Source organism: Trematomus bernacchii, unplaced genomic scaffold (genome assembly GCF_902827165.1).
Source record: "Trematomus bernacchii unplaced genomic scaffold, fTreBer1.1, whole genome shotgun sequence".
In the NCBI taxonomy this organism is placed as follows: Eukaryota; Metazoa; Chordata; class Actinopteri; order Perciformes; family Nototheniidae; genus Trematomus; species Trematomus bernacchii.
In genome coordinates this window covers 4,621,264-4,636,882 of record NW_022987409.1, presented here as the reverse complement: position 1 = coordinate 4,636,882, position 15,619 = coordinate 4,621,264, and the positions used below count along the sequence as shown (strand labels likewise).

At 40.4% G+C, this 15,619-nt stretch overlaps 1 protein-coding gene across 1 annotated transcript in view; it reads left to right on the top strand.

The window, feature by feature from the left end:
• The window catches only part of diaph2 (diaphanous-related formin 2), a 341,446-nt gene that overhangs the window by 288,985 nt on the left and 36,842 nt on the right, over nucleotides 1-15,619 (top strand). Inside the window, 2 exon segments of the mRNA XM_034137301.1 lie at nucleotides 10,658-10,750; nucleotides 12,483-12,548. Coding sequence (XP_033993192.1) covers nucleotides 10,658-10,750; nucleotides 12,483-12,548 — 159 coding nt within the window.

The window sequence follows — 15,619 nt, the reverse complement described above, 5'->3', positions numbered from 1 at the left end:
AAGTGCCGAGCTAAACGTGTTTTCCTTGTGAAGTATTAGAAATCCTAATGTAGGAAATAGCTTATGAAATCATTACCCGGTCACCCCATTTGTTTTAATTTTCTCTAAGTGGATTCCCATATTCTCTTGAACTGACCAGATGTTCCACATTTACGCAATCACTTTACTTCACTGGAAATCATTGTTAAACATTGTAGAATAAACCCAAAGTAATGTTATTATTTGACTGCGGCATATGAAATAATGTCACAAGCAGCATGCACAGTGTGTCAAAAGCCGGAGCATGGTCTAGCATCTGGACTTTTTTTTCTCCAAGGCGAGGAGATGCAGGCCCCCTGGCCGCCTGCTCTGCTGGCATCAAGGGGGTCAGTGCTCCCGTCTGGGGCAAGTGTCTGCCCCCACATGTCAACTGTGTATCCCAGTCAAATCCACTAAGCTTAGAACAGAGCCGGAAAGCCCACATGCTTTGAGCTCAATGCAGCTTGGCATAAGGCACATAGAAATAAACAAACAACCAGGACAAAAAAAAGTTATTTCAACATGTTATTCAGGCCAGGCATTTCCCCCAGGTACCAAAGAGGAATATTGTATAACTTTGTGTTTAACATGTTCTTTTCTTAGACATACTTCATACAGTATGGTTTTCAGTAAGTCAATAGTTGTAGCAGCAGGTGTTAGAGCCTCCACCATATGAACCTCTACAAAACATTGTTATAGCCAACCTGAGGAATATCAAGAGTAAAAGCATATTGGTTGTACAGCAGCCTGCACGTTTTACAACACCCTTTATGGTTGCCCCAAATGTCCGCTATCTTACTTCACTGCATGCATTAATGGTAATCAAACTGCTCTCATGTAATATTAGAAGAAATAGTTTTTCTTAACAACATTTATGTTCTCACTTACTTGATTGGAAAAAACACTTTTGGAACAAACTATGTAAATATAAATACAATTATCCATTAACACCCTAAAACAGATGTTGCTTTATGATTAAGTTTGACCCGCATAGTATTATATATGTTTTCTATATAACTTGGAGCCCACTCAGCTGCGTCAATCCATTTTTGCAACAGCTTGCAGACAGCAGCAGAATGCAGAACCGTTCATTAGGTTGTTCTCTGAGAATATTATAGTGGAAGAATAGGTTCTGTCAAAGTGTTTATGTTAAAATTACAAAACTATTGAACACAATATCATCATCATAAATGTGATTGTCTTTGTTTACGCAACAGCTGGAAGCTGTGTGTACCTCACACTCAATCACTCCGTTAAAAATGTAGGTCTTATTATGTTAAACTTTGCAAAGCAAGAAAGTCAACAATATTTAACAAAATGTCAAATAATTTAAGAACCAGCTGGCAGCGAATGGTTCCTTGTCATTTTAACTGAATCAATAGATTCGGTTTTATTTTGATTTAAACAATTTGTTTCAGTTACAGTTGCATCCTCCTTCCTTCTCCAAAAAACTTTTTTGAGCAAGTGATTGTCGTCTGGGCATATTTCCCGTTCAGCCAGGCCTGCTAGAAGGAGGTCTCCATGTCTCTGTGATTCTCTGCAGAGAGCGGTTGGCATGTTGACAATGATGGGCCTGCAGCTTCTATTTATGCATCCTCCTTGTCAACCTTTCACACAAGATGAGCAAGTGTTTGTTTACATAAATAAAAGTGGGCTCCCCTATAAAAGAAAAAGGCATTGACTTTACTAAATACATGCAAACCAAGTTAGTGTAGGCTTTGACTGCAGTGTCAGTACGATCAATGTTATGTATATATAGCCACACTTGGACATGTTGAATCAAGAAGATTCACATGTAGCATTGGTCAGATAATACGCATTGAAGACCCCACATACGCAAAATATATTGTTCACCTTTTGTAATTGGCTGATGGATCACTTGTTTTTAATGTATAGTTAGTATTGCCTCCATTTCCCTGACAGAAATTGCGAATAACTTTTGCAGTACTTTAATTCAAGTGTCTATTAGTTGGGCATGCTAAGCTAAATTGGCATATTTCTATGCAGCTGTCTGTGGCCGGCGATGCCCTGTCAGCAATGACAGTGGCAGAGATGTGGATTGATGGCTTTGTGTGACACTGACAGCTGCCGGATGGCCAGTGCATACCTGCGTCTGAGCCTTACCAGCTAGGTGATCATTGACACGCGCTGACAGCCAGTGTTGGGGTGAACAGGTTAGCTATATAAGTTTGCATAGTGTCTCCACAGCACAGCCGACATGGCAAACAATATCACCGGGGGAGATAGCCGTACTGAGACGTGAAGGTCAGAAACCTAAGTAGATAAAAGAAAAGTGCCTTATAAGACTCACCATTCCTCAGCTTAGCTTGGGAAATGAATCCTGTATTAGAAAGCTAAAGCTGACCTTCATGTTTGCTACCGAATATAACGAACAGACGAAGGACAGACCTTTCCAGAATGTAATGATGATTTATGGCACAATGCCTTGAAATGCGATCCCTGTTTATTCCCTAAAGTGTCATTTCTTTGTCATGCAACTGATGGCGTCCATCTCTGGGTATATAATTGTAATATCTGATGAGTTATGAAGATGAATGATTTCTCAGAACATCTGCATATGGATGTTACAGCAGTGGAATGCCAAACTCTGAGCAAATTGCTTTTTTCTTTGTCCTTGCATTTGACTCGATCCGGAGTGCAGGATGCTCTGAAACTACTGAGTATAGATTGGTGAATTCCTTCATTACCTCGGAAGACGTGAACAAGGGCACCAGGATTATCTGCTGTCATACACCCATTCTAATACATAACAGCATATTAGATTGTGCTATATCTCGAGTAGAATCTGCCTTAAGCAATGATGGCGTACAGAATATGGCTGACTGCATCTCAAATAAGACCCATAGGAGCAGGCAGCATGACTAGAAACCTGTAGGAAAAGAGAATAATCAATACAAAGAAAATGAAAATAATGAAACACACCCGATTGAATGACGTGTTGTGAATGAAGGTATTACCACAAAACACCCCAAATGATAATATTACCAATGCATTTCTACAAACAACTGTCAGCATGAGGAAAACGAGCCTGGCTTTAAAGGAAGCCCTTGAAAATGATATGATACATACAATACTTCATTAGCAATTAAAGACAAGACCAGGGAAAAGTATCGCCCACGTTTGTCCGCCTGCCTTATGCCTCTATGTGTATTGTTATCTTAAATCGTGTGGCACGCTCTCTTGTATTGAGATAAAGACAAAGAACACCAATTAAATTGCACCTTAAAGCTTTTAATCACTTTTATCTGTTATCTTTAACTTAATTAAGTTAAGGTCACAATCAAGGAAGTGAGACATGCATCAGATATCTCTGCCTTTCCTGTTTTCTCTTTTTCATTCCACTATGTCTGCATCTCACACTCACTATACTCATCCTACCATCTGCATGTGTCTTATCCCTTTCCTTTAGTTAATTGTTCTCCTTGCTATGTTCAGCTCAGGCACAGTTGAATCTCATTAATTTGTGGGTAGTTAAAGTGTCTGATCATTTCCACTTCCAGATCTGGACCTCACCAGTCACTTTATAGTCAATCACACCTAATTACCATCACTACAAAGACAATCAAATCCTATTGTCAAATCCATTTAGCTTCCCCAGACAGCACCGCCTTGAACTGATGCAAACAGCCCACGTGTGGTTTGGTTCAGAAGTTAACTGGATCTCAATTCCAAATCTCTTCATCCACTATCCATATGTGCACTTGTGTAAAATAGGTAATAGACACTGCCCTGGATGGATGAAACCCAAAATGTTTATCGCATCCACTTTCCAAAGCCACTTTGACATCCCTTTTATTTAAAAAATCCATATAAGTGACCCTTGTATGAACACTTCCATATGCTAATGTGTGTACAGTTACTATGCCCTGCCATATGTGACTGTGATAAGACCTTGTGATGTTGCCATGGCAGTAGTTTCCATCCATATGTCAGAGCAGCAGTGTGAAAGGTGATAAAAGGTTTGAGGTTCACCCAAACTGCTGTCACCTGCACCTCTTGATCTTACCGGCCCTATTTCACCTCATCCACTTTGACATACTTCCCCTGCAATATGTAAGCCAAACCGTTGAAAGAAAAGCACATAAACGGTCCTTAATGTAGACGAGTCACACACAGTCACTAAAATAGAGGATTACGGTTGCACTTCCTGTTGCTGTATCATTATAAAGCCTTCTAATGCTGAGCATGTAAACACATTTGAATGTGAATTAGCAGCAGAACGTGTTCAGATTGCAATACACCTCCCACTTATAGTATGTAAAAATACACTGTGGTAGGTAGCATACATGTACACTGAAGCACCTCATCATCAGGAAACCAGAAGGAAAGTAAAACCTTAAATCCAAACTACACACATATTCACTGGAATTGTCTTATTTCAACAAAAAAAAAGAGTGTTTCTTACAAGCAGAGATACTACAATACTGCTAAACATAGCAATATCCACACAAGCATTTAGATCAGATAACAGTGAGCATACCCATCATTGTTTACACCTGGTTTGTGACCACAGTGAAAATACATATAGTTCAGGGTCTACCATATTGTAGTTAAAAATAGCTGTAGCCAGACTATAGAAAAGCATCAGTCGTGGTCCACTCCGCTGTGAGGACAGGGTCTTGTGGCCCTGCTGGCACCCTGACATGTTGACCCTCTGTGGCCTGGAGAAAGTGTGTCATCTAAACATCTGTCACTGCTCGGTCGGAGCTCTCCCCTGTGCGTTGGTGGTGTTGCTGGGCAAACTAGCCAGAAGCAGTGGATAGATAGCAATAGCAATATGGTTACTGGGGGGGCCCCGCAGGCAGTAAAAGTAAATTACAGCAGAGGAAGCAAAGAGTGGTGACTGCTATGTTGCAAGCATCCACCCCCCCTATCTCTCAACTTCCCCTCCCTACTGTTTCCCACTTGGGTCCTGGCAGCATCCATCCAGATGGAGGGTTTATTTTTGTTTTTGTTTGTTTACTTATTCATGCATCCAGCTATTCGGTGCATCGCAGGGGCTTTCGTTCCACCACAGAATGCAAATCGCCACGGCGGCTAATCCACTTTCATCTCTCCCTTGTCGACATCCAACTTCTCTCCGCGTTTTCCCGAGTCTCTCGCAGTGGGGACATCTCTCTTTCTTCCAGGGTACGGGATCAGGCCTGCAGTGACCAGGCCTGCAGTGACCTGGCCAGCCTACCTCCAATACTTATCTTTACTTCATGCATGTCAAACACAATTCACCTCTGACCTCCCACCCACCTTTTCCATCTTCAAGACATTCGGCCCTCTTCACATTTCCCCTCCCTCGCTCCCCCCCCCTGACCCTGGCGCCACACAGGGGCTCATATCAATAGGAAAGTAGAAGCTACAATGCACTTCCCTCTGGAGTGGAGGGTTGTGGGAGCGTTCCTAATTCAGTTAGGGAGGGCATGAGTGGGTTTGCTCATCAAGTTGTTACAGTAAAACAATTCAGATGAATCAGCAAGCAAATCTGTCTTTTTTATTAGCCATCTTACCCTTCCGTCCCCCTTTCCCCTCCTCTCTATTTCACTGCAGTAGATTAGCAAACATGCACACCCACAATTTAAAGGCAGTGGCATGTCTGAAAAGTTTCCAGGGTCATTGTGTCAAAGCTTTTGTAAGAGTTTGTTGCTTGGACTGCAGGGCGATGGAATAAAAAGGAGAGAGTGAAAAACAAAGGACGGACACGTAACAGGTGCATGACTGCTGTCCTTCCGGCACTTGTGTTTTCTTTGCTCTCTGTGGCAGTAATGGTCTCTGTCTGCCTGGGTCTGCAGGTAAGCAGGGTGAAGGGAGGGGGGGTGACTCCCCTCAAAGCCAGACAGTGAGAGAGTAGAGGAGGGGGGAATTGAGTAATGCAGGTGGTTGTGTAGGTCTAGAGGACTGAGCCTGAATTCAGATGTGAAAGTAACACAAAACCAGGTGCTAGAGTAGAGAGAGGGAGGCAAGATTAAAACAACGTGTATTTGTTGCCTCTCCACCTGGCCATACAGCAACAACCCCCCCCTCCATGAGGTTTTTGTTTCATGGCTAATGGTCCAGGTTAATTGCACAGGTGACTCTCAGTAGGGGAACAGATGGGCTCAAATGTGTTCAAAAACAGTCTGCATCAAGCAAACCCTTCCTCTGCTCTTTATTCATCCGTTTCTCTCTCATATACTCTCCTGGAGTCATGGGGGGCGACTGGGGTGAGGTTAAACTCTTACTCTTTTCTTCTCTTCCAGTGGTTTTAATACATCAAGGACAAGGCCTGTAAGCACTCATTAGATCTCATTACAGTGCAAATTAGACTCAGGGATTGGCTACTGGAAGGATAGTAGATAGAAGCGGATAAGAGACATATATCTTATTCCTGATGTTCCTTATGTCAAACACTTTCATTTGTTTAGGAAGCAGAGTGCTTTGCTTTAATAAATTCAGAGGATATGTAGCTGTGATTGATTAAAATATGTGACTTTGACAAATGTCATTACTTTGTATGCTCGTACTGTTATTTATCTATCCAATTAACATGCCACTGTTGCTACCATTTTCACTTGTGGTATAAAGGATGTCATAATGTGCCGATATATTAGAAACCCACACGTACCAGACACAAGCTTTTTCAAATTCTAGAACTTATTTGTCTCTCTTTTCCCCCATGAATCACGAAGGCTGCATGCGAGCCATCAGAAATTGAGTTCTCAATCGATCCACTGTGTTTTTTCTCCCCTGCACAACATGCAGGAGATGACAGATAGCAAATTGAATTTATGAACAGGCTTTGTTGACACTGCTGCATAATTATAGGAATGCCATGCCTTTGGTGTTTCAAAAAAAAAAAGCCCAGCATTTTAGTCTATTTACTTTGCTTGGATGATTGAAATGCTTTTGACACATTTGCGAGGCAACAGCTGTTCTTTTACTTTGCAGTTATGTACTTATTTTTTAATTAGTATAAATAAACAAATGAGATGTCAGATTTTGCATAAATGTAGCTTGTTTGATTGATTCCTAAATGGTACTTGACTGAGGTTCAAAAGTTGTATATGGAGGCTTCCTGATGCATTGGTTGTCTGAAAGACTTGGCTAGATTCCTTTGTCTCCTCTAAATGATCTTGCCGTGATCAGCCATGAGTATAGGTCATCTAGCATCTAACATTAGTCGAGTACACTTTCTATCTGCCTCACGCTCGTCATGCCTAACTGTCTTTGTTTGTCAAAAACGAATCTGTCAGCTGAAAAGTATGTCCCATAAATGATACAGTCGAACCAATAGACTTACAAATACAGAACATGCATCCGAATCACTTCAAATGTATAGGCAGGTTTTAAAAGCATAGGCAAGGGTATGTGTGCCTGTGCGTGCATACTGCAGTATATGTTTTAGGAATAATTAAATGTCACACGGCTCAGGCCGTCAAGTATCCAGGAAGGTGTGTTACGACCTTGTGTCTTACCTCGCTCCACTAGTCTCTCTCAATAACCCACTCCACCAAGCACACCAGGAGAAACCCTGTTCACTTCTCTCACTCGCTGCCTCCCTGGCGCTGTCTTTCTCCCTATATTATTCCTCCTCTCTCATTATATCCTCTACATCTTCCTCTCTGATAGTCACACTTACAATATATTTACGTATTCCTTTCATATACTTCCATTTACTTCCTTGCAACTGTTGACATTCCACTTTGTGTTCAGCTGCTAGGGTTGATGAATGGTACATTGCAGCCATTTTTTTTTTATTAGGGAAAAACTAATCTGTTTTTCTTTCATGCCAATCCTGCTGAGAGCACATTGCTCTTGTTATGCCTCCTAATTAGAAAATGTGATAGTACCTCTTGTAAATATACAGCCGAGTGAGCCAATCCCTAGGGCTCATTGTCACATTTGGCACAGCCTCTGGGTCAAGGTACCACCTGATATTCAGGTATAGGAGAGGGTGAATGAGAGACTGGATGTTGGCATGGATCAAAGGGAAAGATATGGAATAGGTACACCATCTCTCTCTGGGAGGTAAAGTTTCACATAGCTTTATTTCGGCTCTTAAAGGTTTAACTATTTAAGAAAGTACCTAAAAGTGCAAAAGCCGCAACCATGTTAAGCACTTCCACAAGCTTTAATAAGATCATTAAAGGACCCCGGGGCTGTCTTGTTGAGGTGCCCACCAAGGTGTTTCATCACTGGAAGGGTTTGTCAATGTCTTGGGTCTTAGCCCATCTTAACCCATTTAGAAAGCAATTTCCTGTGAGCAAAGGGGATCTTTCCTCTTGAGAAAGATATTTGGGCATAAAAGGTTAGCTTTCCTGAATTCCCCAGCATGCAATCTACCACTGGTGCTAATGAGTAGCGGATGAATAGTTGCCCTAAGTTTAACAGCTCAAAATAAGACAAGAGTCAATTGCAGGAATGAGGCAAAAATGTCTACTAAAGTGGGCAATGCAATACAATAAATTATGTTTGCTCTGAGGATTACTGGAATAAGTCTAGTTAAATAATATTCAGTTTGATTTATTTTGCAACTAAGGGCTCCCTTGTCTTTGTTAAATAAAGGCACTTAAATGCATATATAGGACTATAAGTTCATATAGTGTGAAAGCTCATTTGTGACACTTTCTTGCTTCGAGTAAGGTCTGCTCGAGTTTAAGCTCTGGTCCAATAGGACATAGTTAATTGAGCACCGTGGAGTGACTTGGGAGTATGTTTCCCATTTTAGTCATTGTGGTTCTTTGTGTCTGCATTCCTCTCTCTGAACCCCAGTCTACTACCGCTCCCAAGTCCTGGCCATTACAAATGATGAATTGTGCTACAGTTAAGCTAGAAGTAGGACAAATTGATCAAAGTGTCAGGTGCCCCCTGTGATGTCTAGGTCTCCATGAAGAAGGGGCTGTCAGAAAGTTTATTGTGCCAAGGTGGTTGTAGATAAATGTTTACCTGCCACTTAACACGTTCTACCTTCTGTCAGACACACCATGTGTCCTTGCTAGCCTACATAAGAAGAAGATAGCTAGAGATGTTGGAGTTGATACAGTTATAGAAGCTGCAAGTTGTTCACCTGGGTCCACAGTAGACAAAACCCATGCTCCCCCTTTTTAAACCAATGAGCTTGTTATCTAAGGTATAGTGCTGCAATTTGAGATAAGCACTACTTGGCTCAGCTTTGGTTTTGTTCTGATAAAGCTGGTCTAATTAAGCTTGATTTAATCGGAATTGCTTTTAAGCACAGCACACAGCCGGAACATATACTTTGATTTATAAGTAGCCCTTGGGAAGGACTTGAGGAAGAAAGACAAGGAATGAGATATAGACAGAAATGTGTGTGAGTATGAGTGAAGAGTTGCTTTTTTTTTTTATTTGCATAAGAATGTGTTTCTATTCTTAGTTGTTCTGTCTTCGTTCACTTGCATCAATGATTGCAGGTTGGTTGGTTTGTTGCTGGAGGAGAAGGTGAAAGCATAAGCAGGCCCTACTTTCTCTGATAATGGCAAAATATGTGCCATTTCTTTATATTAATCGTGTAGCATTCTGTGTCAACGTGTTTTGTTCATAAATTCAATTTGGCTGAGTGTCGTGTCTTTTTGGGAACACGAGAATAACAAAAGATTGATCACCACAGTGTCTGAAAAAGTGCTTTGTGCTGAAAGTAGCAGTTGTCTCCACTTATTTTCGAATATTACCCTTCTGCTCTAGCTCTTAACGCAGTACAAAAACAAGATGCCTGGACTCCGATGGTAAACATAGGGAAGAGCTAGTTCACTCATGTATGGAAAATAATTGATGGCCAAGTCTCCAGCTCCACAATAAGTCACCCTAATGATCCTAGTTTAAAATAATGTCTGTTCTGGACCACAATGATAAAAAGGGTGTCCCTCTGACTCATTAGTATTGGGGCGTAAAGATAGATGACCCAGATATGGAACCTAAGCTTATTTTTGAACTCTCTTTCCATATGCTGCATGTGCAGTGTGGGCACAACTTGTCATGCTGTTGGCCTCATAGCACTTTACGTGTCTCCTACCTGTCTTTTCACCATGCAGGCCAACCGCCTCCAGTTCTCTAGTTTCATGGATCCACACGACAGCTAAAACCGTGGGCAGGGGGAAAGTTTTTCGAAGGCCGGTCCTGGTGTCATTGACTGAACAATGATAGAGCGCCCGGGTATCGAGCGGCTCCCCACTAAATCTTTGTAAAGAGCACTTAGCTCCCCTGCGTTAGCCACAGAAAGAATATCTGTCAATGACCATCAGTGGATGCTTTCATCCTGAGGCTCCTCTGCCTGTATTAGTTGCTAAAGTCTAAGTGTATTTTTCCTCCTCTAAAACTGTTTACTGAAAAGAAAAAAGGACAGGCCTGAGTGACAGGCCTCTGTCTCACTCGGGCCTGTGCTCTATAACAGACTTGTTTATTCATTCAGCTCACTCTTGCTTTGATGTAAGGTGATTGTTTATGCACCTTTAGTTAGAGGGCATCCATTGTTTCCACTCCAGAATACCTACAATTAGACCAGTCGTGTGTGTGTGCGTTTGTACATGTAAAGACCTACAGTATATTCATGTTATTATGTAATTCACTTAGTTATGTTAATGTATGTTTGGTCCAGTAAACATGTTTGCCTCTATCATGTGTTCTCTTACAGAGGGAGATGAGACTGGTGTAATGGATAGCCTAATGGAAGCCCTGCAGTCCGGAGCTGCCTTCCGTGATCGGAGAAAAAGGACACCACGAAATGGTATGTGCCAATTTATACTCTCACCTGTGTGCAGAAAGGACCACCTGACCCTTCTAGTTGTTAATAGTTTCCTTTTTATCACATGCAACAATCTTTGCTCTACAGTTTTTATATACTTAGTGTGTAGTCCTATGTCTTTTGTCTGGTTCCAAGGATTCATGATTGGTACACACATTAAACAGTAACATATGTACAATAAAGAAAAGCTGTCACAGAAACAAGTACATGTGTGGCCCAGTGCAGGTCATTAGCAATGTATTGTCCCTTTGCCATTCATAAAGCACTTATGATAATGTAGCCATGCTGGCTGCAGTTGGACCGAGGCTGATTTAGTGTAATCCTGGTGTTAAAACATTTCATTCTGCCACGTTGAATGGCCTGTACCATGGGGAGTTCCACCTGGTCGGGGTGCCAAGGTCAATTCATATGCAAGTCATAGTTCTGTGGAAGAGCCACAGGTGCTGCCATGTCCACAGTTGCAATCATGGTAGAAAAAAAAGAGGAGAGAAAAATCAGACCATAGCTGGATAAGGTGAGTCTGCAATAGACAGGCTACACACTGCAAAGCGAGCAATACAAATGAACATATCATTTTAAGCTTCAGCAAGTAATTTTCTGTCTAATATATATTATAAAAGGGTTAGTGGGCAAAATGTACAATTGGGATTTACAATTGCAAATCGACTGTCATGTAAGGCAAGGCAAGGCAAGGCAAGGCAAGTTTATTTATATAGCACCTTTCAACACAAGGCAATTCAAAGTGCTTTACAAAAATGGAAGACATTAAGAAAATGGCATTTAAAATCAGTCATTAAAAAGAAAAGATAATAAAATAAACATTAAAAGAAAAAATACATGGATAAAAGTTACAGTGCAGTTTAAGATATGAATAGTTCAATTAAAAGCAGCGGCAAAAAGAAAAGTCTTCAGCCTGGATTTAAAAGTAGTAAGATTTGCAGCGGACCTGCAGGTTTCTGGGAGTTTGTTCCAGATATTTGGAGCATAATAACTGATACATAATGATGTGTTCATGTACTCTTTGTTTAAAGTGACAATTAGTGTCATGTCTGATTATCTATTGTTATTATAAGCAGAATTAGTCAAATAAGATATATGTTCAGATGGTGTACAATATATGGTCCATTTGAATTGATATAAAGAAGGTCATTATTTACAGATAAGTAAGGGGGGAAAGTTACCTGTTTGATGTCAAGGCCAGGACATATTGTCAGGCTTTTTCTAACACTGCCTGGGTCACATTATCACACTTAAACAACCCTTTATGCTATGATCATGGGCAATGCAATGCAAGTTATGATACATAATGATGTGTTCATGTTTTTGTTGATCAAAGACCATGTCTAAATATATAATGCATGACAGATCATGTAACTTCATTATACACCTCATCAAAAATAATTCTGACACTTACTCACACACACTTCACTCTTATGTCAACACCTATAATGCTGCCTATCATTAAAAAAGAACCAGCTGCTTTCTTCACATCTTTTTCTTTCTTGGGATTGGATTTAACTTCAGTCTGTGTCTGTGTAAAAATGTGTGTGCAGCTTTTTAAGAAAATGTGTTTTTCACAAAACTCTGGGAGTGGATATGTCCTGCCTTATATCTGCAATGTGTCACCTCTGATGGCCTTTTCTCTTTCCCCTTTTCTCCATCCTTCCCTTCTTCTTGTTTTATTTTTTTATTGTTATCACCAACATTGTTACAGGTGATCAAAGCCCTTCCAGTCCATCCTCTCGGTGGCCGGGTGCTAACTATGGTAACAGAACACTAGGTGTGTGCTTTAAAATACCTTTGTTAACCCACATAGAGCACGAACCTGCCTCTTGCTGCACTTCTCTTTGCTAGATAACTCACAAGTCCTTCCTTCTTTAAGCTGAGCTGGTCTACAACATGCAGAGAATTGTGCTGTGTTACTGAACTTGACTAAGTTTGACAAGGTATAACATGTAAGATTAACTCTATGTAAAAAAGCAACCATGGAAGTGTTAAATTCAATGTATTTGTCTGCTTCCTATTAACACGCAGCTCCTCATTGAGAAAAAAAAGCAACTTTAGTTGTTTAAGGAATCAAAATGTAAAACTAGACTCGCAGTCATGATTCATAGGGAGACATGATGTCTAAAATGAAAACATTGACTAATTACTGGTCTGTATTAGTAAGTATTTAGCAAAGACCACAAGTAGAGCTTTCTGTTGATATTATTCTCTCCCTTATGATCTGTGTAAGGAACCAATTCTCTTAGCACATGTATATATTTTAGAGCAGACAATACAAAAGAAATGCAACATGCCACTTTAAGTCTTGCCACAGCAGAAGTATGGCATAAGATAACATTACCCTAGTTTCTTGAAAACACATTAAAAAGTAATGCTTTTTGTTAATGGCCAAAAGGAATTCACAAACAAAATGATGCCCTGTGTTCATTAGAATAAAAGCATGTGAAACAATTTTACAAATAACAGGTTCAAATAACACATATAACTTAAACATATTACAATATAATTCAAAACCAGTAATACATATTTGTTAAGCATAGCATACAATTAGCATGTGCAGTACAAGAGAAGGAAACTCTTTACTGGACAGCCTGTAATGGACAATAATGCTGCTGAACGACATGATGTCAATCTTACATTCAATACCTTTAAGATCCAATACAGTTAAGTACACTATTATTAAAGTTGCCCTTGTGTTAGCCCTTTGATCTGAAATGTTTAATCCTGTCACACTAATACAATCCTGGCAGCGGTCACTTTACTTGAAGGAAATCATTTTTGATTTACTATGCATAATTTCTGCCTTGTAGAGCAGCTCTAGTTATCGTCTCATTGTCTTGCTCTTCCTGTTTGCCTATGTTGTCACAGCATGATATCATTTGCTATCTTGTGGCAATGTTTAGGAAATGTTCTGCTGGAAACACAGTATACAAATAATGGTTTTGTGTGATATATTTCTTTATTTTTATTTCATCGTCTCACTGATGTGCAAAGCAACCTGGATACTTGTATGCCTGTTTCTGAAGGATTCTTGTCTTGTAAGCTATGCTGTGCAGGCCTACTTTCAGGCAAATGTGGCTTAGAATGAATTGGCTGCAACTCGGCTGCGTGTTTCAAAAATGTCTCTCGCTATTATATATATTTGATCTGTTGTGTTTGCATGTCCAAGTGCCTGACATTATGCTCATTTCTTAATGGAGTATCTGTCAAAAGTATATTGAGTGTTTCTCTAAACAAATGTCTTTATATATATGTATTTTCTCAGAAAAACCGTAGTTCAAATCAGAAGAAGAAACTTAAGGTAATTTAAGCAAAGCAAGGAGAGGACATTGGTTCGCTGACACATAGCTATGAAAGTTGTCTTTAAAGATGTGGAATACTTTGTTGGTGGATATGAGTTCTAGTATGCAGGATGCAGGAGTACCAATTAAGTAAAATTAGACTCACCCCTATGCAAAACATCTTCTCAAAGCAAACTTCTGGCCAGCTTTTGCACAGCTTATGGACATACTAAATGACAATCGCTGGTTAGACGTGGTTGAATGTTTGAATGAACATGAGGGTTATGAATGCTTTCTTTGTTTTTGACTGATATCAAATATACAATTCTGTATGACTGCAACCTAGTTTATTATACTTGCTAGACAACTGTGCTTCTCATGATGGCTTTCTCCCTGCATCAGCCCCTTCCCAGTGCACTTTTTCTGCTAGTACACATCACTATGCTACCAAAATGTATTATTCACTGTGGGTCCCTGTTTACTGATATGGAACCTAAAGTATGGTTTGATAAACAGCTGCATGGATGCTCTACTCTGAGGTGATGAGAGGGGGAAATCCTTTTGACATGCAGGCTCAATGGAATGTGGAAATAAGTTCAGTTGCTATACAGCATAGGGGGAATATGTGCCTAAAGATTTATTTGTGTCCCCTTTCATGAGATGAAACATATTCCCCCTATGCTCTATAGCGATTGAACTCGTTTCCAGATCAGATTTAGAAAGCTTGCGGAGGGACAATCAAAAACCATTACACACAGTTTGAGGTAAAGGCAGTTTTTTAAGGGACTGTAAAAAATAAACAGTTAAGTTCCCCAGCGACGGACAATTTGGTGACAAAAGACATTCCCGCCACTAAAAACGTTGGGTTTTTGTAAATGGAGAAACTTTCAAGGTCTAGTCAGTATTTACCAAATTAAGTTTTGACTTTCGGATCAGTACAGCAGCAAACATGTTTGTGTTCTTTTTTGGGTACATATTTGCTTTCTCTCTGACGTGCAGAATGACAGCGTTTCAGTCCCTGACTTTATTAGTGGAGAAGGTTCCTCGAGTAGTTGTATCAGACAGTGTGCCAAATCTATTCTATCCTGCTTGTCATGCCTGTTGTAATCTCATGCTTTAAAGCTTGATTAACCTTCTGTCATCCTCAAACGAGCAGCGGGCACCAGAGAGAGTCGCTCACAAGAATCTCCACTTACGTCAAAGGAGTTCATTTAAACCTGGCGTGTAGTTTTTGTCGTCCTTCAGGCTAAACTATACTGCCGTAGACTACCTCATGTGTCAGACAGAACACAATTCAAGGCGCCGCCAGTCACAATTACACCCAATTCCGGAAGCATTTCCCATTTCCTTGTCTCCACTTTGTGTAAGATGGAAAACCTAACCCGGGAGGCCATACTCATGTGTTATGCAATTACACCAGCCAGTCCTAATTCAGCACACAGACGCTGGATGGATTGATGGAGACCAGAAAAGCATTTATTTTGTGGGTTCAGTCTCATTTCAGGAAGATAATCTATCAAGTACTCAGTGGTGTTGAATCATGTTGGTTGAACACTGTATATTC